Consider the following 25,543-nt stretch of genomic DNA (forward strand, 5'->3'; position numbering starts at 1 on the left):
CCATAAAAATATCTCACTAAAACTTTATTACCTTAAACTAGCACCTGTCCTAGATTAACTGAAACACTTTTAGCTTTACGCTACAGTAATTTGTAGCTCTGCTGTACTTTATTTCAATCAAAATAAGAAACATGATCTTAAAAAAACAAACTAATTACCTTTCACCCATACAGGTGACCCAGATACATACCTACGTATCTGAGACTAGAAACTGCTTGTCTTTCTATGCTGTATTTATTTTGACATTTTCCCATGAAAACGTAATATTAATTTCATTTTGGAATTTGAAACTGTGCATTATTTTGTTTTACTGCACAGTTGCTACAAATTCGAAGGAAGGAAGGAAGGAAAATTATTTAAAATAAACCCAGATGGCCAACCATAAATTGAATTTGGTATTTTATGCATCATAAAAATCAAAGTTAAAATTACACAACTTGATGTTGAAACTTCTTGATGCTGGCAAATTATGGCTGAAAACTTGTCTTATACCTTCCCTTAGGCCAAGATATCTGTGACAATGGACTATCATCTCCCTAGGCTACAGTCTCTCTCTAAAGAAAGATCATCTCCCACGAAGTTGCCTGGCACTGGTCCAAACTGAAACAGAATTTAGTTGTTTTTTCTAACAGTAAGAAAAGTCTAATGGGGACTCTTCTGCTACTGTGAAAACACTGAATATAGAACACAGGTCCTCAAACACCAAACTGGAAGAAGTGACTAATTATAGAAAATGGCAAAAAGCCTTACTTGAAAGTGATCTACAGAGATGCTTATTTATTCCACACATTTGAAGGTATTGGACAGAATATGTGACATAACATGATACAAATTTTACACTGTTTTCTATTACCATCAACTTTTTGGAACAGGAGTTGAAATTAAACCAGAGATTATAGAACATTTTTTGACTCGTGCTTACACTCCAGTGGCATTTTTTACTTTCCTATATTCACATACAAATTAAGTCACTTTGTAATGCCTCACAATAAAAACATGTGCATGCCCAATTGATTTTTGCAGCATCAGTGTTTTCCAGGCCACATTGCAAGAGCTTTCACAGGTAGAAGCTACAGCTATGTAGTTATATGTAAATATGGCCTAGATATGGCCATAAATAACAAAACATGATGTATTAATAGATAATGCACCTGGTGTTATCTCAAGCATGTCAGAACGGAACATTGAACTCAAAGCAACAAAAATAGGAGAAAAAATGTACATATACATGCAAATGTACATATGGGAAGTACACATTTGTACAAATATATATACATTTAAGTATATATTTGCATATTAATTATGCATTATTATAGATGTGATAGCTGTAAAACATATATTATTCATGCTTTATATAATCTTTATCCTTTATCTAATCTTTAATCTTTATCCGCCCATTTTGACTAAATAACATATCAAAAGTCAAAGACAGGTTAAACATGGAGAATTAGAGACAATGAAGTTACCAGGGAAGAATTAACAGCTAATAGGATACATAAGACTAAGACCACAGCAGAGGAATAGTTGCTGCAGTAAACTTTAACACGTGTATAATTAATAACATGGCAACTCACTTCATTCATTAAACATGACTTGCTTTCTTTTGGATGATCTGTTTTGTTGTTTAAAAATAACCCATGAGAAATTGATATAAAAATATATTAAAAAGATTACATAGACTAATTCTTCCCTCCACTGGCTTATACAACTAATAAAACAGTAGTGCTACAGTTGTATAGAAAAGCTATATAGAAGAGTTGGACTATCTTGAAAAAGCTGGCACTCCAGCTGTGATTAAGAAGTTCTCAGTTCAGATCTCTTTTTGATCAATACTCTAACGTATCTCTTTCCAGGTATGGGTTTCAAAGCTATCAGCAACATCATAATATTGTCTGCCTGTTGTATACATGATTTTATAACTTTAGATATATTTTAAACATTGGCTTATTCACGCAGCTATATCTGTATTGAAACATCACTTAGTTCTTCATTTTACATGGGGATTCTACTGGGATACTGATCTCCAAGCATACTTTCAACAAAATACAGAAGATATTTACTAAAGAACACTTCCTTCTGCTCAGCATCTTATTATATCCCTTCATTACTACTTCAACTACTACCTCATCTTTCAAAAAATATCCTTCTATAATTAATTTGGTTCTAATTATTGGTTTTGTTACTAGCAGAGTCTTCCATTTTTCGCCAGGAATTAAAAGGAATATTTCCCTAAATCAGACAATCTAATAGTAGCTGCGTATTTAGTATTCTTCAGCTACTATAACTCAAGACTGAATTTTACTCATCTCAAAACTTAAAACTGTCCAGATTACATTTATCTCTAATGACAAAGCCTTAGCATGATTGTACAGCAGTGTTCTGGTATAATTAGGTGTTATGCTATAAAAGCTAGTATAAAGTTGAAATGGTATGTATGCATATTGAGAGGTAAGTTATTTACAGATGAAATTGGGAAGTTACAAAATAATGTAACAAGAAATAATTAAAGAATTTTATATTATTTAATTAAGGTGAACTTCCATTCAGTTTTGATTGTTACCCAAACCAAAAATAAGTTTTCATGTTACCTGACATTGTCAGCTCTGAACTGATGCCTCCAGAAGGTTGACCTAAAACTTCCACTAAAAACATAACTATTGTAATTTGAAATTGGAAGTTGTTAATGTTATTTAAAGATAAAAGTTGTTAAGTGAATAGGACATGCTTTGGAAAAGCATCTGTTTAGGGGCAAGATCCAACTGCACCTGTAAATGGTATTCTCTGCTGGTGGAATGTAAATTATGTAGTCCTAAGTACGAACAGTGGGACTGAGAAGCTAGTAGAGGTAGAGAAGTGAGTGCCAAATTAAGAAAATTGTAACACTAAAACAATATTTACTACTGGAAGTTGCACACAGTTTATTTTACAGAAAAAAATAGTTTTCCTTTAGAAAGAAGCATGACAGCTAATATTGTTATGTTTGCTTTTGACAGACTAGTTATAGTTACTTCAGTTACAAAACAAAACCAAACACATTACATTTAAAGCTTTTTAAATATACACGTATGTTGTTCTGCACTATATTTTTAATAGATCAAGAGCAAGAGTTCACATGGGCAGCATTCACAGACACTGATCTCACGTTAGTTCTCGCCTGAATAAAGATTCTGTTACTACCCAAGGAACATTAGTGATGAACATGACATTTAAGTAAAAAGTCAGTTCAATGCAAATCCATATACATATAGTAGTATATAAAAGAGTACTTTGTTCCCCTCATATAAATAATAATTAAGTGTTCTATAAATACTCACCTTGTGGTTGACGACTTGGGTGATATATCTGAAGATCAAATGGTTGAGCACTTGTTTTTTGTATTACACTGACATTCTGGCCAGTCCATTTATTGGCTTTTGCAAGTGTATTGGTCCGCCAATCTGTCCAATACACTTCACTCCCATACAAGGAAACAGCGAAAGGGTGAGAAAGATATTCATGACCCCGTATAATTTCTATCATGCTGGTTCCATCATATAACGCAGAGTAAATAGCATCTGATCTAGAAGATAAACCCAAACTTAAGATTACATAAGAATAATACTAATTAAAAAATCACACTGTCGTTATGAAATTGGTGCAAAATGTATTAAGACCTTATCCTTACACTGTTCATTCACTGAATGCATCAAATGTACTCCCATACAGTCATACATTGACACACTCCCACAGTCAATGTCTATGCACCAAAGACTGCTAAAGACAAATTGCTGACCAACAAAGTAATTATGTATAATAATAATTCAACGAGAGGAATGTCCATAAACTACATTCACACATAAGACTCTTTATGCTCAGAATGTACATATCTACATTCCACTTACAATGTATCTCACATTTTTGTATGTAAGAATAAGGATTTATAAAGATAACCAAGAATTCTGGTATCACTTTACCTGGCATCTGTCCATACTATTCTCTTTTCAAAGTGATCTACTGTAAGGCCATTAGGCCAGGCTCCAGTATCCATATCTTTATATATGATCTTTCTTTCTGCTCCACTCATAGAAGCAGATTCAATGCGAGGAAAATTTGCATCCCAGTCTGTCCAAAACAGAATTCTGGTGAGACACAAGGAAAACAAACATAAGAACATCTTTGAAGCATTTGAAAGAATTTAAATGGCTCAATGACAAATAAGTTGAAAAAAAGGTTCAATCACCCACATTTTTAAAATGAAATAAATGTGACTTTCCACTTAGTGCCTGTGAACACTAATACATACTATATTGAAATATTTTGTGAGGGTATAAATGGGCCAGTCACATGCAAATGGGCTACTGCTCAGTCCTCTTGACTGACCATATTCTGCACCTCTTGTTCTTGTCTTCCTGCTAAGTGATATTTCTATCTCCTTTCCTAGTTGGGTCCTCTACTCTGCATGCATGTTGTGTGTATATATACCTACTAGGACAAGACCATTGGTGCTGTTCATGTCTGTGCTGAATGTTTTCGCCTTTGTCCACCTATCTGGTCAGTCATGTGTATATGTATGTATGTTTACGCATGTTGTATATGTGTGTGTATGCATGGACTGAGAGTACATGCTCAGTCAAAATACTGGTTTGAATTGAAGACATGAAGCTGTGGCAGCCTCATCTCCACAGAGCTACAGCATTTGTGCAATCCTAAAACAAACAGCTACTTTAAATTATCAGTGTTTCTGTATTCATATTTACTTGTGAAAAGACTGAAGAGCTATTCCTATCTGTGTTCAAAGATTTTATTCTTTCACTACTTCTAACAAAATGTAGTATACAAATGCCTCTAGTTTTCCAAAAGACATATTAAGCCTTCATTTTCAAGAAGATTGGTGATTTGATTTGGTAGTGGGTTTGTTTGCTTGTTTGTTTGTTTGTTTTCCCCCAGTGATTTAATTTGAACAATTTATCTGCCAGTTCTTCTGCCAATAGGATGTCCCGTTTTAAAGCTCTCTTTAAGATAAGCTATGCACTCTGTAAATAAGCTTACTAGCAAGTTCGCAAACATTATTTCCATTTTAAAGATCAAGAACAAAACAAAAAAGGTGGGATTTACCTTCCTTGACTTCAGTCATCTAAACTATGTTTTTATAGTCACACAAATATCAAAGTCAGAAAAATTGTCTTGGCAATATCTAAATCTGTCCATTAACAGGCCACAAGCTCCAGTTATTATCATCTTCACTACAAAATTAAATGAAACAATCACTCAGCAAGAGAAGTATTTTGTCAACAAATTGTATCTCCTGAGTTACCTTTTCTTAACCCTTTTCATTGGGGCAGAACACACTGTAACATATGGTATTTCATTCAAAATACTGTTTCAGACATTATTACAAACAAGTTAGGTTTTATAACTTACAGCAAAAAGGAAATCAAATTATTTCATATTTAAACCTAATTATTATTATTATTATTTTTAATATTTTGCAACATGAAAAAATGTTTTATTTTGTTTTTTATAATTACCCGTATCTGGGATCCAAAGCAATAGCCCTTGGATGTTCCATAGCTCCTGCTATTAATGTTGTTCGCAAAGTACCATCTAGTTTTGCAACTTCTATTTGGTCCAAATTACTGTCTATCCAGTATATATTTCCTGCAATCCAGTCTACAGTAAGACCTTCAGGTGTGGCCAGGCCATGTTGTACTACCACCTCAATGGCACTAACACCTTAAAAGAGAGAAAGAGAGAGAGAGGGATTCATGCTCTTGGAGTGAGCTCTTGATTAATCCAATGGATGACTTTCCATGTCATTCCATCTTTCATTCCATGTGACATTTTTTCTTTGGCAATGGGATAGACAGGTGTAAATAAGTACATTTCTGGCAGTATACAAATAAATTTCATTCTACATTAATTGAAATTTTTAATTCTTTGACAGTTGAACAAGTAAAACCCTGAAAATTTCAGTGAAGGCCAGAGCTCACATGGAGTCACACAGCAGACATTCTTGTGCCCTAATAGCAGGGATCTCTTTCACAGTATCTGTGAAGGACACACTTGTGCTCTGTCTCCAACTGACTATCCAGACAAATTTCATGCAGCTCTTTAACTTTCTTGTCAATCAGAAAAAGAGAAAACTGAAAGATTATGATGAAGACAGAAAAAGCAGGGAGAACCCTGTTTGGACTACACAGTTTGAAAAGCTCTACAAGAAAAAATAACTTTTTTCCTTTGAATTCACAAGTACAATCATGCTGTTTACAAAGATCTCTTTCCCACCATAAACTGTCTTTGGATCTCCAAGTGATTCTGCACAAACAGTAACTACAGAAGCATTTTGTTAGCCCTCAGGAATTCCAGGAGAGTACAGTGTTATTTATATATATGCATATATATATATTTAATACAGCAGAGAAGTCACCTGGCCTTTGATACAGTGTGATTGCAACACAATGTGATGACAACAGTCTACCTTACTAGTTTCATACAAACACCACAAACATTAATGGAAAGTGGCAAGTCTTTGGCTCTCTTTACATACTTAGCCCTGTAGGCTACTTCTGTCCTAGTCTGCACCCATGGATATAAACGTACCCACAAACACCATCTACTAAGAGGAAAAAGAAACTATGTCAGAGAACGTAAGTATGAGTGCATATGTGAACTGTTATAACAGCAAATTTTAGATACTTCCATCAGTTAGCTCACACAGGAGTGAAAGCACCTGAATAAATAGTTTAACTAAGAATATTATGTATAAATACTTTCAAATATATTATTAAATTCTATTGAGTTATTGGCCATAATTACTTTGCCAGAGAAAAGAACAACTCTTTCTGAATTCTATGAAACTACAAAGCAAAATCTTTCACCTGATCGTTTATCAGACATCTGATAAATTCTTGCATTTTTATCAGACATCTCATTGCTCTCTACAACTTCCTAAGGTGGGGAAGTGCAGAATTCTCTTCTGGTCTGTTCTTCCTGATAACCAATGACAGAACACATGGGAATGGCACAAAGCTGCTCCAGGGGAGATTCAGACTGGACATTAAGAAAAAGTTGTTTACTGTGAGGGTAATCAAACACTGGAACAAAATTTTTAGACAGGTGCTTGATGCCCCACAGTACATTTCTTGTACTTTTTTAATATGGGGAAGCTAAATTGCAAAAAAATGAAAAAAGAAAAAAAAAAAGATATCGAACGCATTGGATCAGGAAGAAATATCAGCCCTTTGAGGTTGCCAGTCTCCTCCCTCCCTACAGTGTATTGCAAAAGGAAACTTTTATAACAAATTTTTTTTCTAGTAATGCACCAATCTAGATACACACCCTTTTAAAGGCAGAATGCCATCAAAGATTCTCTTTGTGTGAATGGTGGTAGCTCAGTTACAATTTAACTGCAGTTGTTTTTACTGTTAAGAAATTAAAGATTAAGTTCATACCTCCAGTATCAGAAAGCTTGCCTCTGTAAATTTTGTCTTCTACCACATCTGTCCAGTAGAGTAAACTCTGACTGAAATGAAAATCAAGTGCTATTGTATTTCTTAAACCAGGAACCAAGAGGCTGTAGTCACGTTTGTGAAGATCAATTTTTCTGATCTCATGTCGAATAGAAAAAATTATGAAAGCCTCAAATGGATCTGGAAGCAGAAGATTATACATTTCAAAAGAATGATAGAGAAGAGATTGTTATATATTGCTATAAATTAAAATTGGAATAAGAACAGCAGAGTATTTTATCAAGAGAAACAGTTGATTAAAACAATTAACTTTCTTATAGAGAGTCTTTGAATGTATTTTATATTTTTATTCCTTTCAGACTTCCCACTTCTCCATTCTAATATTATCTTTGATCACAACTACAGACACTAAAGCATTAAAATCAGAAACATCAAATTCAACTATTGAACCATATAGCTCCACCAAAAACAATTACATCAGATCTTTTAAAAGACTTGAGTTATCAAAATTAAAATCTGTTTTCTCAAAAGCTTCAGAAAATATTAATCCATTAAATTATACATTGTTCCAAAGCCAGGTAGCTGAAAACATTTGACATATATAATAATATATATAACTTTTTTTTTTTTTTTTTTTTTTTTTTTAAATTGAAGTGCCTAAAAAAAAGTTCACCGTAAACTACCAAGCAAGGAAATTTTTTTATGTACTTACTGGTATACCCCATATATATATATATATATATATATATTACTTAGAATGTAAATCAACAAAAAGAAATGGCTAAGAAAATACATGTAGGCAAAGTAACACCGTTTGGGTGTTTGGGACTTTTGGGGTTAAATGAGCAGATCAAATTTTTTTTTTCCCTCTTCCTTTCCCTTCCTGAAACATTACAAAGATATACATTCAGGTCTTTGGTTATTGTGACTGATATACAATCAAGACACCAGTGTGATACTAAATTAAATATATATACACATATATAGATAGATAGATATAGATATATAAATATTAATTTATAAATAATTTATATAATATAAATTAATATATTAATGTAATATATATATTTATATCTATATTTGTATTTATAAATATAAATATAAATACACTGTGTGTATATATACATATATATATATATACTGTGACAAACATGAGACAAGGATTGCAGATTAAAAATTTCTCCAGAAAGAAGTCCAAAAGTAGGCAGAAACCAGTTTTACTCAGGTTCCTCTATGACAAGGATATTTAAATACAGACAAATGGCTAACACTAATGATTATAACTTGAAAGTAAAAGACCATAAAATGAGAGCCTGAGCACAAACAAGGTGAGACCTGAAAACCGAAGAACCCTTTAGCAAGTTACAAGAATACCTTTTCTTTTGACTAGAAGGCTGGCTAGTGAGTTGTGAGCTCAAATCCAGCCATCATTCTGCTTTACATGACATAACAATCAATCACAGTTGTCTGTACGATTGGAGTGGTCCCAAATTTTACCAACCCCCTGTAACTATGTGTTTATTAAGTACCATTCAAGGTGCATAAAGCTTGAATAATAAGCTGCATAAAATTATGTAATTGATGGGATTCCAGACCTGTAGGGAAGAATCTAGGAAATTATTAAGCTGAACCTAGATCAGTAATGGCATGGCACTATAAATATGGTCATCACAAGGGTTTCATATGAAATAAATATGATATAAATCTTTATATCATATTTAAAAGATATGCTAAGATATGCTAAGATATGCCCCTAAGCTTTAGAGAAGACAATCTACAATACTGTACCCTGTTCTGAGCATGACTCTTAAAGAATGTGAATCAACTACAGGAATTTAAGAGGAAATTAGCAAGCATTTTAATAGGTTTAGAAAGCATGACCTACAGAAAAAGAAAGAACGAACTGAGACTGCTTAGTCTAAAAAGGAACAGAGTAAGATGATGAGTGGAAGCACATAAAATTCTTCAAAGACTTAAGAGGCTGATAATATGGAAATGGGAAAAATCTTGTTTTCCATATAAATAACAAGTGGGCCAAGGATTAAAGGCTTAAACTGGAGCAAGATGACTCAGAAAAGCCAGAAAGAAATCTTCAGGGAGAGTGAGGCACTGAAACGTACCACCTCTGTGAAACTGGGAGTTCACCATTGAAGGTGTCTTGAAGGTCTTTGAAAACAGATAAACAACAGCAGCATCCTATTGTGTTTGATGTTCTTTCCAATGTCATAATTTTATAACTATGAATGAGCTGAATTTCAGTGAATTATAAAATTGAGAGCAAATAATCTGTATTTTACCAATTAATTACATGTATTTTCACGCACTCTTTCCTTGGATGAATTCAATGAAATGGATCTTGATTCTCTTCTTTCCTGATCTCATTTTTCTTTTTCCTTTTAAGAATGGTCATTGATAGCAATATAGTAGACAAAAACCATATATTTCTGTAACTACTGATTTCATGAATGCACCAAGCTTTTTTATCATATAGAGTAAGTATATGAAATACGTGATATAAAGATGAAGCACAATCTGCATCAACAGATGGAAGAAAAAATTCTGGTAGAAGAGAATTGCATGAATAGCACACTTGAAAAACACAGTATAGAAAGACTAATGCCTCACCTTTTCCAGTGGTTTTAACTTGAAAGTTTTGAAAAAAATGTTAACTGAAACATTTGTTTCCCAAATTAATGCCTATTATTTCCTTGAATCTTACTGTAAGAACAGTAGGATAAGCAAGCAACTTCACTATGCCTTTCTGAAATTTACCTCAAAAGAAAATGGTAACTTTGTAAAGAATTTAGAAAAAAAAAAAAATATATATATATACATATATATATATAAGAAGTTTTACATTGCTTAAAAAGGACTTGACCATCCTTTGTCTTTTTTTTTTTTTTTTTTTTTTTTTCCAATTTTAATATTGAAAGCTATCTGGAAATTTTAACAAAATGGAATTTAAAAACAGCTTAAACAGATCAAGAACACAGACATTCATCCTCTTTTCCAAGTATGTATCTAGTGATACAATAAAAATACACGTAGTAGAGTTTCTACAGCTTAGGAAAGGCTAAGAGTCACTTCTTAATGAAATCTATACTATATGTTTCTGAGTTCATCAAACTTTTATTATATGAAGTTCTGAAAGGTGGAACATAAAAATGAAATTTAAATATCTTTCAAGAACAGTTTTTTCCTTCCTATTAACATCTAAAAGAGTTCAAGTGCAATATATCAGCACAACTTATTTTGAAGGATGTTCCAACAGAAAGTAGGAAGAAGTGTATGGAAATATATAATTTATATTGACTTTCTATTTGAATAATGAAGCCCTATAGCATACTTTCAGTTCAATCGATACAATTTTAAAAGTGAATGAAACATTTATTCTTTGGGAAGTCAGTAATGTAACGGTACATGTCAGAACAGTAAAAGCAAACTAGTTGAAAACATGAAATATGAAAAGCGAAGAAACTCTGAAGGAGAAAAACAGTACAGCATTTAAAGCCCTCAAGAACTGAAGAGAACATATGCAGAAATAAGAGAAAACAGGGGAATAGAAGAGAATGGCATTGCAAGAGACATTAACAGAGAACCTTAAAAAAATGCTCAAATTAATATTTCTATTTACTTATTTTTCTATAACTCATTCTATTACCCCAGTTACTCATTAGATTCCTCTGGCAAACAGACTTTTTGATTCTGATATGCCACGTAAAAAAAAAGGGGGGGGGGATCATAATAATTGCTGTATTTTCAGTCTATTATTATCCCCATTATATTTTTGATGGACACTCAGCTAAATATTTTGTAAAGTGTCTTAAAAAAATGAAGTGCTGCATACTAATGTTACATGTTACTGCTGTGTACTACAGAACTGCTTGTCTATATATAGGAAAGTGCTGTTTTAGATACCAAAAAAAAATGTAGCTAAGGGCAAGGTAATAATTTTCTTCTGAACATTTTTTCTCCTGGATGAATGATTATTGGTTACTGCTCTAACATAATACACTTATACTCCGAGTTTAAGTCATTTACAAACAAATATGGCTATTCTAAGACTTACTTTATATCAACTGGCAATATTGAAGACTTCGGACATTACTGGGGACTGTTGACCTTCACAAAATCACTTGCAACTCTAGTTGTAGTAGACAACTCTAAGCCTTCGTTTTATGTTTTTGTAAGAACTCATGCACAGAGATATAAATTGTATGGACATTTTGAGACTTACAAATGCACAGATGAGACCAAAATTGGGCTCACTTGACTAGTTTACTAAAGTGCTCTTCACACAGTCAGCAACTAATGTATCAGAGGTTGTATCCTTTGGAGTATTTACCATACCCTTAAATGAAAGAAACTGAAAGGGGTCAAAACTTCATTATTAATTGTAAAAGTATATGACACTTTTAATACAGAATAATTTTGTTGCTGTTTTGATGGCATTAGAATATAATCTTTACACCTTTAAAGAAACATATCATCTTTCTTTAAACCAGCTGACATCCTCAGTCTCAGATCATATATTTAATATTAAATTCATTGATAAGATGTGAAAAGTCAATTTGTAACTTTATATTCCTGCTTACATGACTAAATATTAAACAGAAATACCACATGGCCCTAAGAAAAGCTAAGAAGCCTTACTCTGTCTCAATTTTCTTACTTTTCAGCACAAGTGAGTCTATTTCATTTTTTCTTTTTCTAATTTTTATTTTTCCCTTAGTTTTCAAATACTGCTAATTTGGTTTAATTTAAAGTTACTTTCAAGCATTCCTCTACAACGATTACGTCATTTTATAACATTTTTAATCCTTTTTTTTTTTTTTTTTTTTTTTTTTTTGTAGAATCCAGTAAGAATGTGTGGTTTTTTGAATGCTCAGAAATGGCAGTACTAAAATAAAGATTTAAAGCTTTCTTTAAAATAAAGACTGATCAAGAATCAAAAAGGAGTAAAAGTGTCATAAATATCCTGAAAACAGGGAAAGCTTCTGGAACAGAGGGATGCATGGAGAGATATTCTAAGGGATGCCCAAGGACTCTGACCAGTAATGCTCAAGACCAGCAACTCAACGATGAATAAACTCATTTTTAAATCTCATTCTCCTAAACCAGCAGTGATCCCCCTTCTGGAAAAGCAGGTTGAGACCTAGCAAATGTAAGGCTGGAAGGAGGGTGAGTGATTGCAATGATCAAGTACAGCAAAAATTCTAATCTCACCGTTCTTAAACAAAGCCCAGTATGCAAATTCACTACGGGTTGTCATTTACTGTGTCTTGCTACTGGCAGAAAACCACTGCAAAATAATAGAAACAGCATAACTTGAAAGTGGGGAGTGGAGTCATGGCAGGAAGACTGCCTCCTTCTGCAAAAGCAAGCTAGTAAGAGAACTCAAAGTATGTTTTCTGCAATCTTAGTCAACGTTCTTTGATTCTCTAAATATTCTACTCATTTTTCTTTGTATGGTCTCCAAGTGATAAACAAACTGGAACATGGTGAATTCTTTTGTTCACATATGTGTTATTTAAAACAGAAGAAGTAATAATTGCTAAAGATGTTGTCTTTTTGAAACTGTTGGCTTTTTGAGTCTGTATGTAATAAGACAAGGCACTCTGTTGAAGTTAATTGTTTTTATTTACATATTAGAAGACTGATCTTTTACTTCACTTAACCAATCAATACCAAGATGTCACAGACTGATAATTTTATTGAAAATAAATAGAAAATACCCTATATTCCTTACATATATTTATATTCGTACACATACATAAACATAAATACAACTCCCCTGCATCAAAATTATACCTAAAAACTGTTTAAAACTCTGAACGACTCAAAAATTATTTGGCATTAGCATTCTATGGGATGTTTTATAAAGAACTAATACTGCATTATTCCTTCATCCTGCATCACGAACAGTGTCACCTTTGATGAGTTTTTCAGATTCCTATCAGCCCTAAATTTTCACTGTCCAAACCTATACTTAATATTAAAAAATGGGGAAAAAATGAACAAACAAAAACCTACCACTAAATGGACATAACAGCTATTAATGTCTGGAACAGTGAACTGAATTCAACTTACCAGTACTAATGCAATTTTCTCCATCCTTACTGAGCTTCCAGCCTTCATAACAGGAGCACTTGACAGTATTTTTATGCTGTTCACATACTTGACTACACTTAAGGTGTTTGGTACAATAATCCATGATTTCACAAGTTTTATTGTCTATACTAAGACTGAATCCTGCAGGGCAGGAACACACAATTCTTCCTCCAGGAACCACAGAACACTGATGGCTACATCCACCATTATTAAGTGAACATTCATCTGAAATAACATGGAAAAATTAAAGTATTAAAGACTGCAAGGGACATCAGTTATATTGTATACTTCTTAAAGACACCGGGTCTAATAAAACATATGAAAAGCCTCTAAGAAAAGCAAACTGAATTTTAAATCTGCTAAACAGCTTTGTATATTTATTTTTAAAATTATCTACATGTAATTTTTAAGTATTCAGCATTGTAGCTTTCCTGCAACCTTTCGAGATTTTAGCATGACAGATGTACAATACATATATATACACATACACACTCATCTTCACAGACTTTCACGCATATTATTTCTTTCACTAAAGAAACAGAGTGTCCATACAGAGTTAGCCCCAGGGTGATCTATAGAGAAATAAACACACATACATTAAAGTACTCCCAAGTACTTCCCTTGCCTCCAAATACTTGGAACTTCTGGGTTTGGGAGGGGCTCAGCTCTTAGTCATTGGGTATCTATATCATAAATGACTCGTTGTCAAAGAAACATGTACAAGTAAGAATTAAAAATAAATAAATAAACAAAAACAAATAAGGATTTATTTATCCTTCTCTTCCATTAACAACTACCAGAGAGTACTATTTCTGCATCATCTGTGTCAATGCTCTCACATTATATTATGCACATAACTGATGATCTGCAAAGCTCTCCTAAATGAATTGGTGGTGATTTGTGAAACCTTTGAAGAATCCGAATTTAAAGCATGGCAGTTGTGTACCGTGGTCTGTAAGAAAATCTGTGATCTCTGAAGCAAAAAAAACAAAACACTAGAATTACTCCTTACCTCACAGTACTACTGATAATCACAGAATCAATGGCAGTGCCAAACTGGTCCATTGTTGCACTGGAATCGAGGCTTCACTTTTATTTTTTAATCTATTTGTGTCTTTAGTTATTTTGTTTGATTCTACCAAGTTTTTGAAAGCCCTGTTCACTTGTGGTAAGATTTATAAAACAGTTTGCTAAACAAGAATTATTCCCTTCCCAATTAAAAAAAAAAAAAAAAAAAAAGCAATAAAAATGACTTTCTTCTAATAGTCCTATGTTCAGATTTCTTTTTTTTTTTAAAAAAAAAGACAAAAAAAAGGATCAAGCTCTTTAAAATATCTAACATGCAAAGGTGCAGCCTGACAAACCATACATCCTGAATATATTCTTCACCTTATGCTTGGGTTTGTTTTAACACTAAATAATTAACAACAGCTAAAATGCCTGTTGTTGACTAGCACACCATCTAGAAGTTGTAACAATTGTTAAAAGACAAGCTGGGCCCTATATTGTGTCCAACAGGATATAGATGCCATGATTGTCTACTACTAGTAGACAGATGATTGTCCAAATAAAGCAACAGCACAGAAATAATATAAATTATCTTACGCTATATATTCTTTCACCTGGATTTTAAATGATGCACTAACAGGTGACAGTATGGAAAATTTGGGGCTAACACATAATTTTAACATATTCCAGAGGTACAGTGAATTTAACAATCCCTCTAACAGCACAGTCTGCAAACCAACAGAGCAAGACAATGTCTTGCCTTCTCCAGCAGGTTTTGCCCAGCCAGTGAACTCACTCAGCTACGCTAAACAATTAAGGTGACTCAGCGCAGCCCATTGAAGGGTCTCCTGGTGAAGACTGATTCTAGAGAGTGAAAATGCTTGAGAGCATCTTGAAATGATGTTACCATCAGAGAAATGTTAATGCCTTCTAACCATCCTAATAGATTTCTTCATGATCTCCTATACAGCTACTGACAGGATTCCATCAACTCAAGCTTTTGTAATTTGAGAGAACTGCACATTAGGTTCAGTGCTTTCATTTATACCAGAGCCCCTTAAGTTGTTTACCTCCAGAAAATGAAAGACTTACCTATGCAGCTATGTTTCCCCATATTTGGAAAAAAAAAAAAATAAAGATAGATAAGGAGAAGAACAGCATGATTTAAATTAAAATAAATAAATAAATAAAAATCCTCACACAGGCTACTGTGATAAAATTTCAGTAAGATTAACATGAGAACTTTTGTTTGAAAGAAAATATTATTACAGACAGTATCAAGGAATCAGGAAAATGTGTCTAAAGCAAATACCACAAAGATCGCCTTCATCAGATCCATCAGGACAATCTCTTCTCCCATTGCAGAGCTTCTCAGGCTGTAGGCAGATGGAGGTATCATTAGCACAAGGGTATTTTGGTGGTCCACACATATAGCCCTCGCAATTATCCTCATCAGACTGATCCTCACAATCAATATCGCCATCACATAGCCACGCTTTGCTAATGCATCTCCCTTGGAGAAAAAAGACACAAAATAAACACAGGAAATCAGACTGGAAGCAAGCTTTGGAAAAAAAAAAAGTCAGTAACATTACACAGGATCAACCCTGACTTTTTCTGTGCTGAATATAAATGCTTACAGGCAGGACATATCTGCATAATGTCAGTTAAATATTCGAAATAGTACTGGTTTTTATTATTTATTTATTTATTTATTTATTTATTTACTTCAGCTTTTCTTCTTCTCTCCTCATTTATCTTCTAGTCCAACAGCCTTCCATAGGAGCAATGTTTCAAGATATAACATTCTATTTATGTGGGTTTGGGGAACAAAATCTTTCTAGGAAGTATAAACAATACATTCCCAGAACACAACAGAGAAATGATTATCTTTTACACAGAATAACTGTAACAGATGAAACATCTGACAGGATTTTAGTATTACCAAAGCAGTGTTCAGATCTTTCAGTCTTTAAAAGGAAAAAAACACAACAACAAAACAGAAAAAAAACCAACACCTCTGTGCTGACAACTAATATTTAGAGATGCAAGACAGCCTTTTGACTGAGAATGTGGTAATGATCTTAAAAAAAACATACAGGTATTAACCTAGAATCACTGAAGCCAGGGTTTGTAACAGGTAAAGAATAACAGACAGTGAATGTATGTATGCACATACCTGTGTATATATGTGTGCACGTGCGCATAGTCACGTCCCAAACTGTATTTTTGAACTCAAGCATAAGCTTGTTACTTGCTAGCTACAACCAGAAAAAAAGCTGGTTTTAAATTTTGGTAACACCTGGACTGAAAAAATTTGATATGGACTTATTTCTCCAATTAATATGGAGACGTCAAATAGAACTGATTAAGAAGCTGATCTTGCACTGTGCTTCTGCCTATAAACTACTTAGAGAGGCTGTCTGGAATGGGAAAGAAGATCCTGGAAGCATGAAAACAACTGAGAACAATGCCTGTGGATGCCCAGCTAATGGCTGGTCATGATCAAGACATAATGCAAGACTGGTAACTGCAAACTGCTGCATAGCATGAACTCACGTGAATTTTTGTTCAGCCTTCCCAGTTTGGCAACCATATCTCCAACAGAAAATTGAGACTGAATATGACATTGTGGGGGAAGCAAGCGAGTGAAATAATCAGCTAGAATAAAATTCTCATCCCATTAAATGCACCCCAGTACCTGGTCCACTACAGGCCATCAGTTACTCTGTGTTACAAATGACATGGTCCCATATAAAAACACCTTGAAAGAAATTCTGTAGCGCTGTCTACAAAGTATAGCACCCATCCCTAACTGTCATTCTACTATCTGCCATAACACAGTAGCTGATTTTTTTAAAAAAGAATTGTTTGCTGGTTAGCTTAAGATGAAAATAATGGTTCCTGTTTGTTGTCACCTTCTTTCAGTGGCAGAGGTACCATCTTCACAGAATGATACAATACTTTGGTAAAAGAAAAAAGAAAAAATATGTTTCTGCAGCATCCCACAAAGCTGCTTTCACTTTCGGTGAACAACAAAAAGAATTGAAATTTCAGGATCACAGTACAAAGAATGTGGTTTAAACAACAGAACATAATTTTACCAGTACAAAATCACATGAAAATTTAAACAGGGAGAGATGTTTCTACTTTTTCAGTAATGGTCAAAGTTCCAAACACCCTACCAAGGTGTCAAAGTCCCAAATATCCAAAAAAGAAAGGAATGAACAGACACAAGGAAATAAAGCTGTACTCATAACATGTACACTGTCTATTCTCACATGCAATCAAAATTGCTTCAAAACATGCCTATATTCATTATTATCTTGAAATGAACATTGATTTTAAACATTATTCTAACACAGCAGTAGAATGAAAGCTAATGGAAGACATGAATACCGAGCAAATGCCAGGTCCCAAAGTAAATTGATGTTGCTTCTAGTAGAGAAGCAATCTGTTTTTCTTTCTTATTTTTTTTTTTCTTTAATCTTTTATACATACAAATGTTTACAGAGCAAATCAGTTTGCCTACCTTTCTCTTACCTTAATGAAGATATATTTTAAACTAAATGATTTAGCTACCACTATGACAGCTATGACATGTTCTTAAGTAGAATATACTTACAAGGAATTAATCTTTGACAGAATTCTAAAGAGACAGACCTAATGAAATATTATGACTCTCTTGAAATCATTACTTCAAATTCACTCAATTATTTTTGCTTTACTGCCCCTTACTGAATCTTACATTTTTGGTTTCTAGAAACCATTTCTATAAAATTCTATGATAAGTTAATTGCCTGAATGGATATATCTTTTCTTTGCCACACCTTGTTAGCGTAATACAGAAAAAATAAATGTAAAGTAGTACATCAGAAGTTCTGAACCAAGAACTACGGGTAAAAGACTCATTCAAGTGCTTCTCCAGCTTTCCAGCTTTTTTTTTTTTTTTTTCCCCATTTTATACAACTGTTAGCAAGTACAACAGAGAATTAACTTTTTACACACCATTCAGTCTTTGTCAGTCTACCGAACCCAGGGAGTTTTTGGACTGATGATCTATTAAACTGTAGGAAAGATGCTTTGATGGACAGTTAATTGCATTCATTTTCCTCTTAGTGTTGCTCCTAACTGCTGAAAGCTGTAATGCCTTCCTAACTTATGGAATGGACCCAAACTCATTCACTCAAAAACGCATATGTTCTAAACTTACATGGTCAACAAAATGCAGCAACTATGCCAGTCAGTCAACGATCTTACTTGCTTTGTAGTACACACTTGAGACTTTCTTAAACTAATTTCTTAAACTAATTTCTGCTATTTAAAAGCTTTTTGTTCAAAGCAGATGCTTATAAATATCTCCTGGATGAGACAAAAGAAAATTTTTTCTCATCTACTCATCCCATATCACAATCTTCCATTTTGACTCTTATATTCTGTATTCAGACAGTATTATTTACTGTTGTCCTTCTCTTCCAACATCACTGTAATGATCACCAACTGGTTACTTCCTCTCCGTGTACATTCCTTATTTTTCCACTCAAATAAATCCTACTTCTTCCTTCATTTTTTTTCCTCTGGTGTATTATTAACACATGGGGAAAAAAATGTACAAAATGATAGCCCACGGGATAGCATTAAAAATGGTAAGCTACAGAATTAACTGCTTCTTCAACAAAATACAAAAAGCCCTAAGCATGAAAAATGTACAATACAGTTCAGATATATTGCTTACTAAACTGAAGTATTCATGACTTTCTTACATTTGTCTTCAAAGAAGTACTTGAATACTACTATCATTAGAGCAATTTTTAAGTGAGATTGCACAGATTTTAGTTTTGGTCCAATCTGCAAATAGGAAACAGAATAAAAAGTTTAGATTTTTGCAGTACATAAATCTGAGTTGAGGTACATACCTGTAAAAAATTGTAGGACAGAATCTGAATTTAGAATAGTTAGTTTAATTTTAGCTTAATCTAATTTAGCCTAAACTAACTTAGAAGTAGTCTAATTTAATTTAAAAGCAGAAAGTGGACTAGAAGCAGCCCAACAGCAGTTAATCTAAGGTAGTTAATGTACCTCCTACACTACTGCTGCTCAGAACTCTAACTTTGTTTATCACATCTCCACAAACAACTGCATGATGTTCCAGCAAAAATGAGAAATGTCAATCTGAAATCCGTTAATGTAAATTAACAGATTAATTTACCCTTCTTTTGAAGCAGACCTATTATAATTTGAATTAGTAAATTGGACACTACCACCTAGGGAAAAATTAGCCCACTTCTCTTAGTATGAAAGATTCTCACAAGTGTGAAGAGCTAGACATTATAATTTCTTTAAAATAATCCACAGAGAAAATGACGTTCTGAAACCTGAGAGAATCATGAGAGGATTATGACAAACTATTTCTCATAACACCATTAATATTCATTTGTCCCACCATCCAGAATTAAATTGAAAAGTAACTAAATAAAAATTTGATTTTGCAGCTTCTTGTTACAAAGTATTACTAACATTTCTCCTCTGGAACAGCAATTTTGCTCCTTCCAGGACTGGTGGAAGGAAAACGATGAAAAAAAAGTTATTGATAGAACTGTCAGAACTGATTCCAATAGTGATGGTTCCACACCACCACCAAGCATGATCAAGTTTTCCTATAAATGAAAGCCATATATCCTTAAATTCAGCAAATGTTTGATGAAAATACATTTTTTGCTGCCAGAGAATCCACATTTCATCCTCCATACCACAAACTGACTGAGACATTACACTCATTGCACATGATTATAAACATGGTTAAATGTATAATGAGGAAGAATAGTTTGAAACTATTTTAGCTTCAGAAAAAAAGATATTATACTTCATAAGGAAGTGCCTTTCTTCTTTCAGGGTTCTCATCAGGCTATTTTAGGGAAAAGACTATTCTGTTAAAAGAAAATAATCCTGTTTCATATTTTTTATTTTCATATTTATTCAGATGTTATGATTTCTGTAACTTTAAAAGCCAAGTAGCAGCAAGCAACCAAGCATTTCTAAGACATCCTGAAGTATTAAAAAATTATTAAAAATTAACTCTGTTCATACTGTAGATTTGAATAAGTATTTTACTATATCCATACACATTTGCAAATACTCTTAGTCAGAGTTCACATAACTAATTTGCAACATTTATCATGCTCAGCTATAACACAGACACTAGGACATGCTCTTCTTTCCATTACTAATGGCAGCTACAATTACTACTAATTATATATATTGCAATTTAAATTTTATTTTTAAAAGTTATTTTACTGCCTATATTTCATTAAGCTTTGAAATAAATTGAAAAAATGATTAATACAATTATGATCTATATACATTTCATATTCCTTTTAAGTGTGATTTTGCAAAATATCCTAATGTAAACATTAGCTAGTCATATTCTTTTCAGATTTTTAAAGCAAGTAGCAAGACTAGATATTAAGCATTCTCGGTGAATACATTTTTCTTTCAACGTTGTCATTATAATTTCCAATGCTGTAGTTCTAATTCTTTGAAGTCTTCTAACTAATTACTTTATATAATTTCAATGAAATCACTTGTAGTGCCGAAGACAGAAAATGGAAGAAAATACTTGGAATTTAAATCATTATTAAATGCTACATTTATATATTTGTTTTAATGTACTATCAAGAGAACAGTCACAGCTTTACATAATCTCAAAAACCATCCATTTTATATCATAAATCAGAAAACAGATTAGGGAAGCATATTCATGCTATTCTGGTACGCGTAACCTCAGTAGCATTAAACACTAAAACCACTATTCACATAGTACCTTTATGACCAAGTCACATGCAGAAACACAAACACAGTATAAGTGAGAGCAAAACATATTTGTGAATATATACCTGTACTCTTGCAGGAGAACTTTGTTTTTTCATCACACAGTCGTATGGTTCCATTACAGCCTTTTTCATCACTACCATCTTCACAGTCCTTTTCTCCATCACAGCGCCACAACTCAGGAACACAATTCCCATCAGGACTGCATTGAAATTCCTTCCCATTGCATCTTCCAGGAGAGGGAGTTTCTTAGAAAAATGAAAACACCTATTTCAGAGAGCGACTTAAGTCCCAATGTAATGTGGTATTGTATAAAAAGAGATGGGAGTGAACAAGGGAGGCAAATGAATAGTACCAGATCAGTTATTTTAATACACATAAATAATAATACATTTTCAAATATATAAAAATTAAGAATTTATGTACAACAATCCTGCTAATCCATCTGTTTGTATGAGGTCTGGAGATAGAATGCAGGATCATCAAAAGGACCAATAAAATCAAGTACAATTATTTTGTTGTGGGAAAATCTCTATGATTGATCACTATGATAGAAAACTATGAGAGAAAAATACATTAGCTTCCTTTTATCAGTTTATTCTTTATCTTTTGCCACAAGCATGGTCCCCTTTCTTCCCCACCCAAATATACACAAAGTATGACATTTGATGGTGACTGTAGTTTGTTAAAACATTTCTATGCTTCAGCAATACTATCAGAAATTAATATTGACGTTATAAACTTAACGCCATAATTTGTAGTGTGTTTATTGCTAGTTAGGGACTTCTTCACTGCTTCATTGCTATTGGAAATACAAGAGAAACACAGTATGTAGCTTAACTAGGGTCCTTTGTTTGAATGTAAATTCAAAAAAAAAATAATTCAAAAATGTAAATTCAATCCTTTGAATGTATAATAATACATTCTCTGTATTTACCAGTAATAAAATATGGGAAGAAGAAAATAGCTACCTTCCTTGGTGCAGTTTGTTTTTGTTTCATCACTAAAGTCTCCACAGTCATTGTCACCATCGCATGCCCAATGGCTTGGGATACATCTGCCATTATAGCACCTGAACTGATCAGCAGAACATGAATGAATACAGCCCAGTTCATCACTTCCATCGCCACAGTCATCATCTGCAAATATTAATTTTTATTTTTTTTAATTTTAAAAGATACAAAATCTGAGTAATAGATGTCAGGAGAAACAAACTATTTCTGAAAGGTGAGAAAAAATAAAGTGTGGTAAATAAAATAGTCTGTTTGTTAACTCCCCATAAGAGTACAGTAAACTTATTTCTAATACACAGAATTAGAGAATATCTTGAGTTGGAGGACACCAATAAAGATCATCAAGTCCAACTCCTGATTCCACACAGGACTACCCAAAAATCAGACCCTATACCTGAGAGTGTTGTACAAATGCTTCTTGAACTTCAGCAGGCTCAGTGCCATGACCACTTTCCAGGGGAGCCTGTTCAGGGCCCAACAACCCTGTCTGGGTGCAGAACCTTCCCCTAACCCCCAGCCTGCCCCTCCCCTGTCCCAGCTCCATGCCGTTCCCTCAGGTCCTGTCACTGTCCCCAGTGAGCAGAGCTCAGCGCCTGCCCCTCCGCTCCCCTCGTGAGGGAGACTGCCATGAGGCCTCCCCTCAGCCTGCTCTGCTCTGGCTGAACAAACCAAAGGACCTCAGCTGCTCCTCATACAGACATACAGAGCTTCACCTCTAAACCCTTCACTGTTTTCACAGCCCTCGTTTGGATGTACTCTACTAGTTTTATGTCCTTTTTATGCTGTGGTGCCCAAAACTGCACACAGTACATGAGGGGAGGCCGCACCAACGCACCCCAAGATAAGGTTGACCATTTTGGCTGTCAGGGCATGCTGTTGACTCTTCTTCAACTTGCCATCCACCAGAACCCCTAGATCCTCTTCCATAGGGCTGCTCTCCAGCCGCCAGTCCCCCAGCTTGTACATGCAGCCAGGGTTGCCCCTTCCGAGGTGCAGAATCTGGAACTTTCTCTTGCGGAACTTCATGCAGTTGATGACTGCCCAGCATTCTAGCCTGTCAAGATCTCTGCAAGGCCTACGTGTGCAGGAACATGTAGTTCCTTAACTCTGTCTCTTACCCCTCTGTCATTTTGGATAGTCTAAGCCCCTTACACTTATTCACACTTAGCTATCCAGTCAGAGATACCAGTAAAGTGTTAGGGGGCTGTAGATTTTCTTCATTTCTTTAGGCACATAACTACAGATGCTCCCAAATGAAACAATTTTGTTTTATTCTCAGTGATTCCTTAAGTTAGACAGTTAAACACATGTCTAAGCAAGCAAGCATAGAACCGTATATAAGTCAAAATGGAAGTCTGATGTCAACAATTATTTGTAACAGTATTACTTTTTTTTTCTTCTATGCACTTGCAACAGTGAGAGGTAGAGCAAGATAGCAGCATGTAAGTAAGGGTGAAATGTAGTTTCTCATTACTTTAACGTTGTAGTCTTTACAACAATTGTAAGACAGTTCCTGTAATTTGATTGTGATCACCAAGAGAGGGAAAAAATAAGTATGTTAGATAAACACTAAAGGGTTTCCTTATACAGAACTTCAGCAAGCACACTGTGATAATTTGGGGGATTTTGTCCATTTACAGCTATGAATTCCAGTCAGCTTCATAAAATTATAGTAATATCAAATTATGTGGTGGATGAAGAACCAACCCAATGTTGTTAGAACTGGCATGGTATCCCTCCCACATCACAAGCTCTGGAAAAATATTCACGTGAATAGCTGTCATTCAGATATATTCTCTTTAGGACAAAAGAAGTAACTATATCATAAAGTCTTCCTGACCTTCCCTCTTTGTTGCTGTTTGTTTGTTGTTGTTTGTGGGCAAGTGGAACTTGCCCACAAACAACAAATTACGTATTTTGTTACTGGAACAGCTTTGTTTTCTGAAAGTAGAAAATACTTTTATAAACAATATTTTGTTTTTGCTTTTGTTTTTAAATAATTGAAGATTGCATCATAATTCAATTTACATAGTACACTATTTGCAACTATCACCATATCCTACTGCACTGTTTCCTGAATATTCCTTCAATTTTGCTGCTTTCTATATTAGGTCAATGATTTAGAACAACTATACTTATTCTCTGAACCAGTTGCAAGACAAACTGGTAATATTAGTCTCATAAGAAAAGAATGAATACCAAAGTAAGATCTACCCTACTCATTTCAGGTTAAGAACACTCAATACTTGCCTGAATCACAGAGCCATTTGCTGCTAATGCATCTTCCGTTTTTGCAAATAAATTGAGTTAATGGTTCACATGTTGGGAATTCTGTGAAAGTGTTCAAAAACAAAAATTATTTAATGTACATCATCTTCAGTGAGATTCTTTCACCCTTCTGCATGCATAAATTACACAAGTCGAATACATTATAAAAACATCTGCACTTGCCTGAGGCAATTTGAAAAGGAGGAAAAAGTGAGAAAAAAAATAAAGGGGGGGGGGGGAGAAAAGGCTTTTAACAATAAACACCATCCAATACCTATCCTTCATCAATGTGGACCACTGAAGTGTATTATTCTGTGTCATATGTCATGGTCCTATACTCCCATGAGACCAGGCCTGTCTTTGCCATTAGTTTTATGACTGATACAAACTGAGTTTTCAGCATTTTTATTTATATATAAAAGGTTCCTCAATTGCAATAATTGCCAGTAAAGGACAGGAAATAGAAGACTATAAAATTAGAAGGTTAAGTACAAAGTAAAAGAACAGTCAAGAAATAAAAGTAACTGCACAATGACATAATAGAATGCAAAATTAAAATGTCAGTATTTACAATCATTTCCTACGTGTATTCCTGTAAAAAAAAAAAAAAAAGTAGAAAACAGACATCATTCATAGAGAGTCATCTCTATGCTCATTACAATGAACGTTGTTTTTAAGATTGTCTACTATGCTTTTGCATAAAATGAGTTTTTTCAGATTTCTTTTTCTTCTAAAACCAATGACATAGCTAGGTATGCACATTCATACTATTTACATGTTAAATTGTGCTTGTATCCATTCCATTTGGAAAATACGAGAGCCACCTTACAAAACCTACATATTCATGAGAAATAATTTGGAATTTTA

General features: G+C 33.7%; 1 protein-coding gene across 1 annotated transcript in view; it reads right to left on the bottom strand.

Moving 5' to 3' along the window:
* Positions 1-25,543, bottom strand: part of LRP1B (LDL receptor related protein 1B) — a gene marked incomplete at both ends in the record, with an annotated part of 666,837 nt that overhangs the window by 195,420 nt on the left and 445,874 nt on the right. The window contains 9 exons of the mRNA XM_082763005.1: positions 3,315-3,559; positions 3,954-4,118; positions 5,508-5,712; positions 7,431-7,628; positions 13,539-13,784; positions 15,880-16,080; positions 21,461-21,643; positions 22,367-22,534; positions 24,659-24,739. Coding sequence (XP_082619131.1) covers positions 3,315-3,559; positions 3,954-4,118; positions 5,508-5,712; positions 7,431-7,628; positions 13,539-13,784; positions 15,880-16,080; positions 21,461-21,643; positions 22,367-22,534; positions 24,659-24,739 — 1,692 coding nt within the window. The remainder of the gene's footprint in view (positions 1-3,314; positions 3,560-3,953; positions 4,119-5,507; positions 5,713-7,430; positions 7,629-13,538; positions 13,785-15,879; positions 16,081-21,460; positions 21,644-22,366; positions 22,535-24,658; positions 24,740-25,543) is intronic.

Source organism: Aythya marila (assembly GCF_965140915.1).
Source record: "Aythya marila genome assembly, chromosome: 6".
Classification (NCBI taxonomy): Eukaryota; Metazoa; Chordata; class Aves; order Anseriformes; family Anatidae; genus Aythya; species Aythya marila.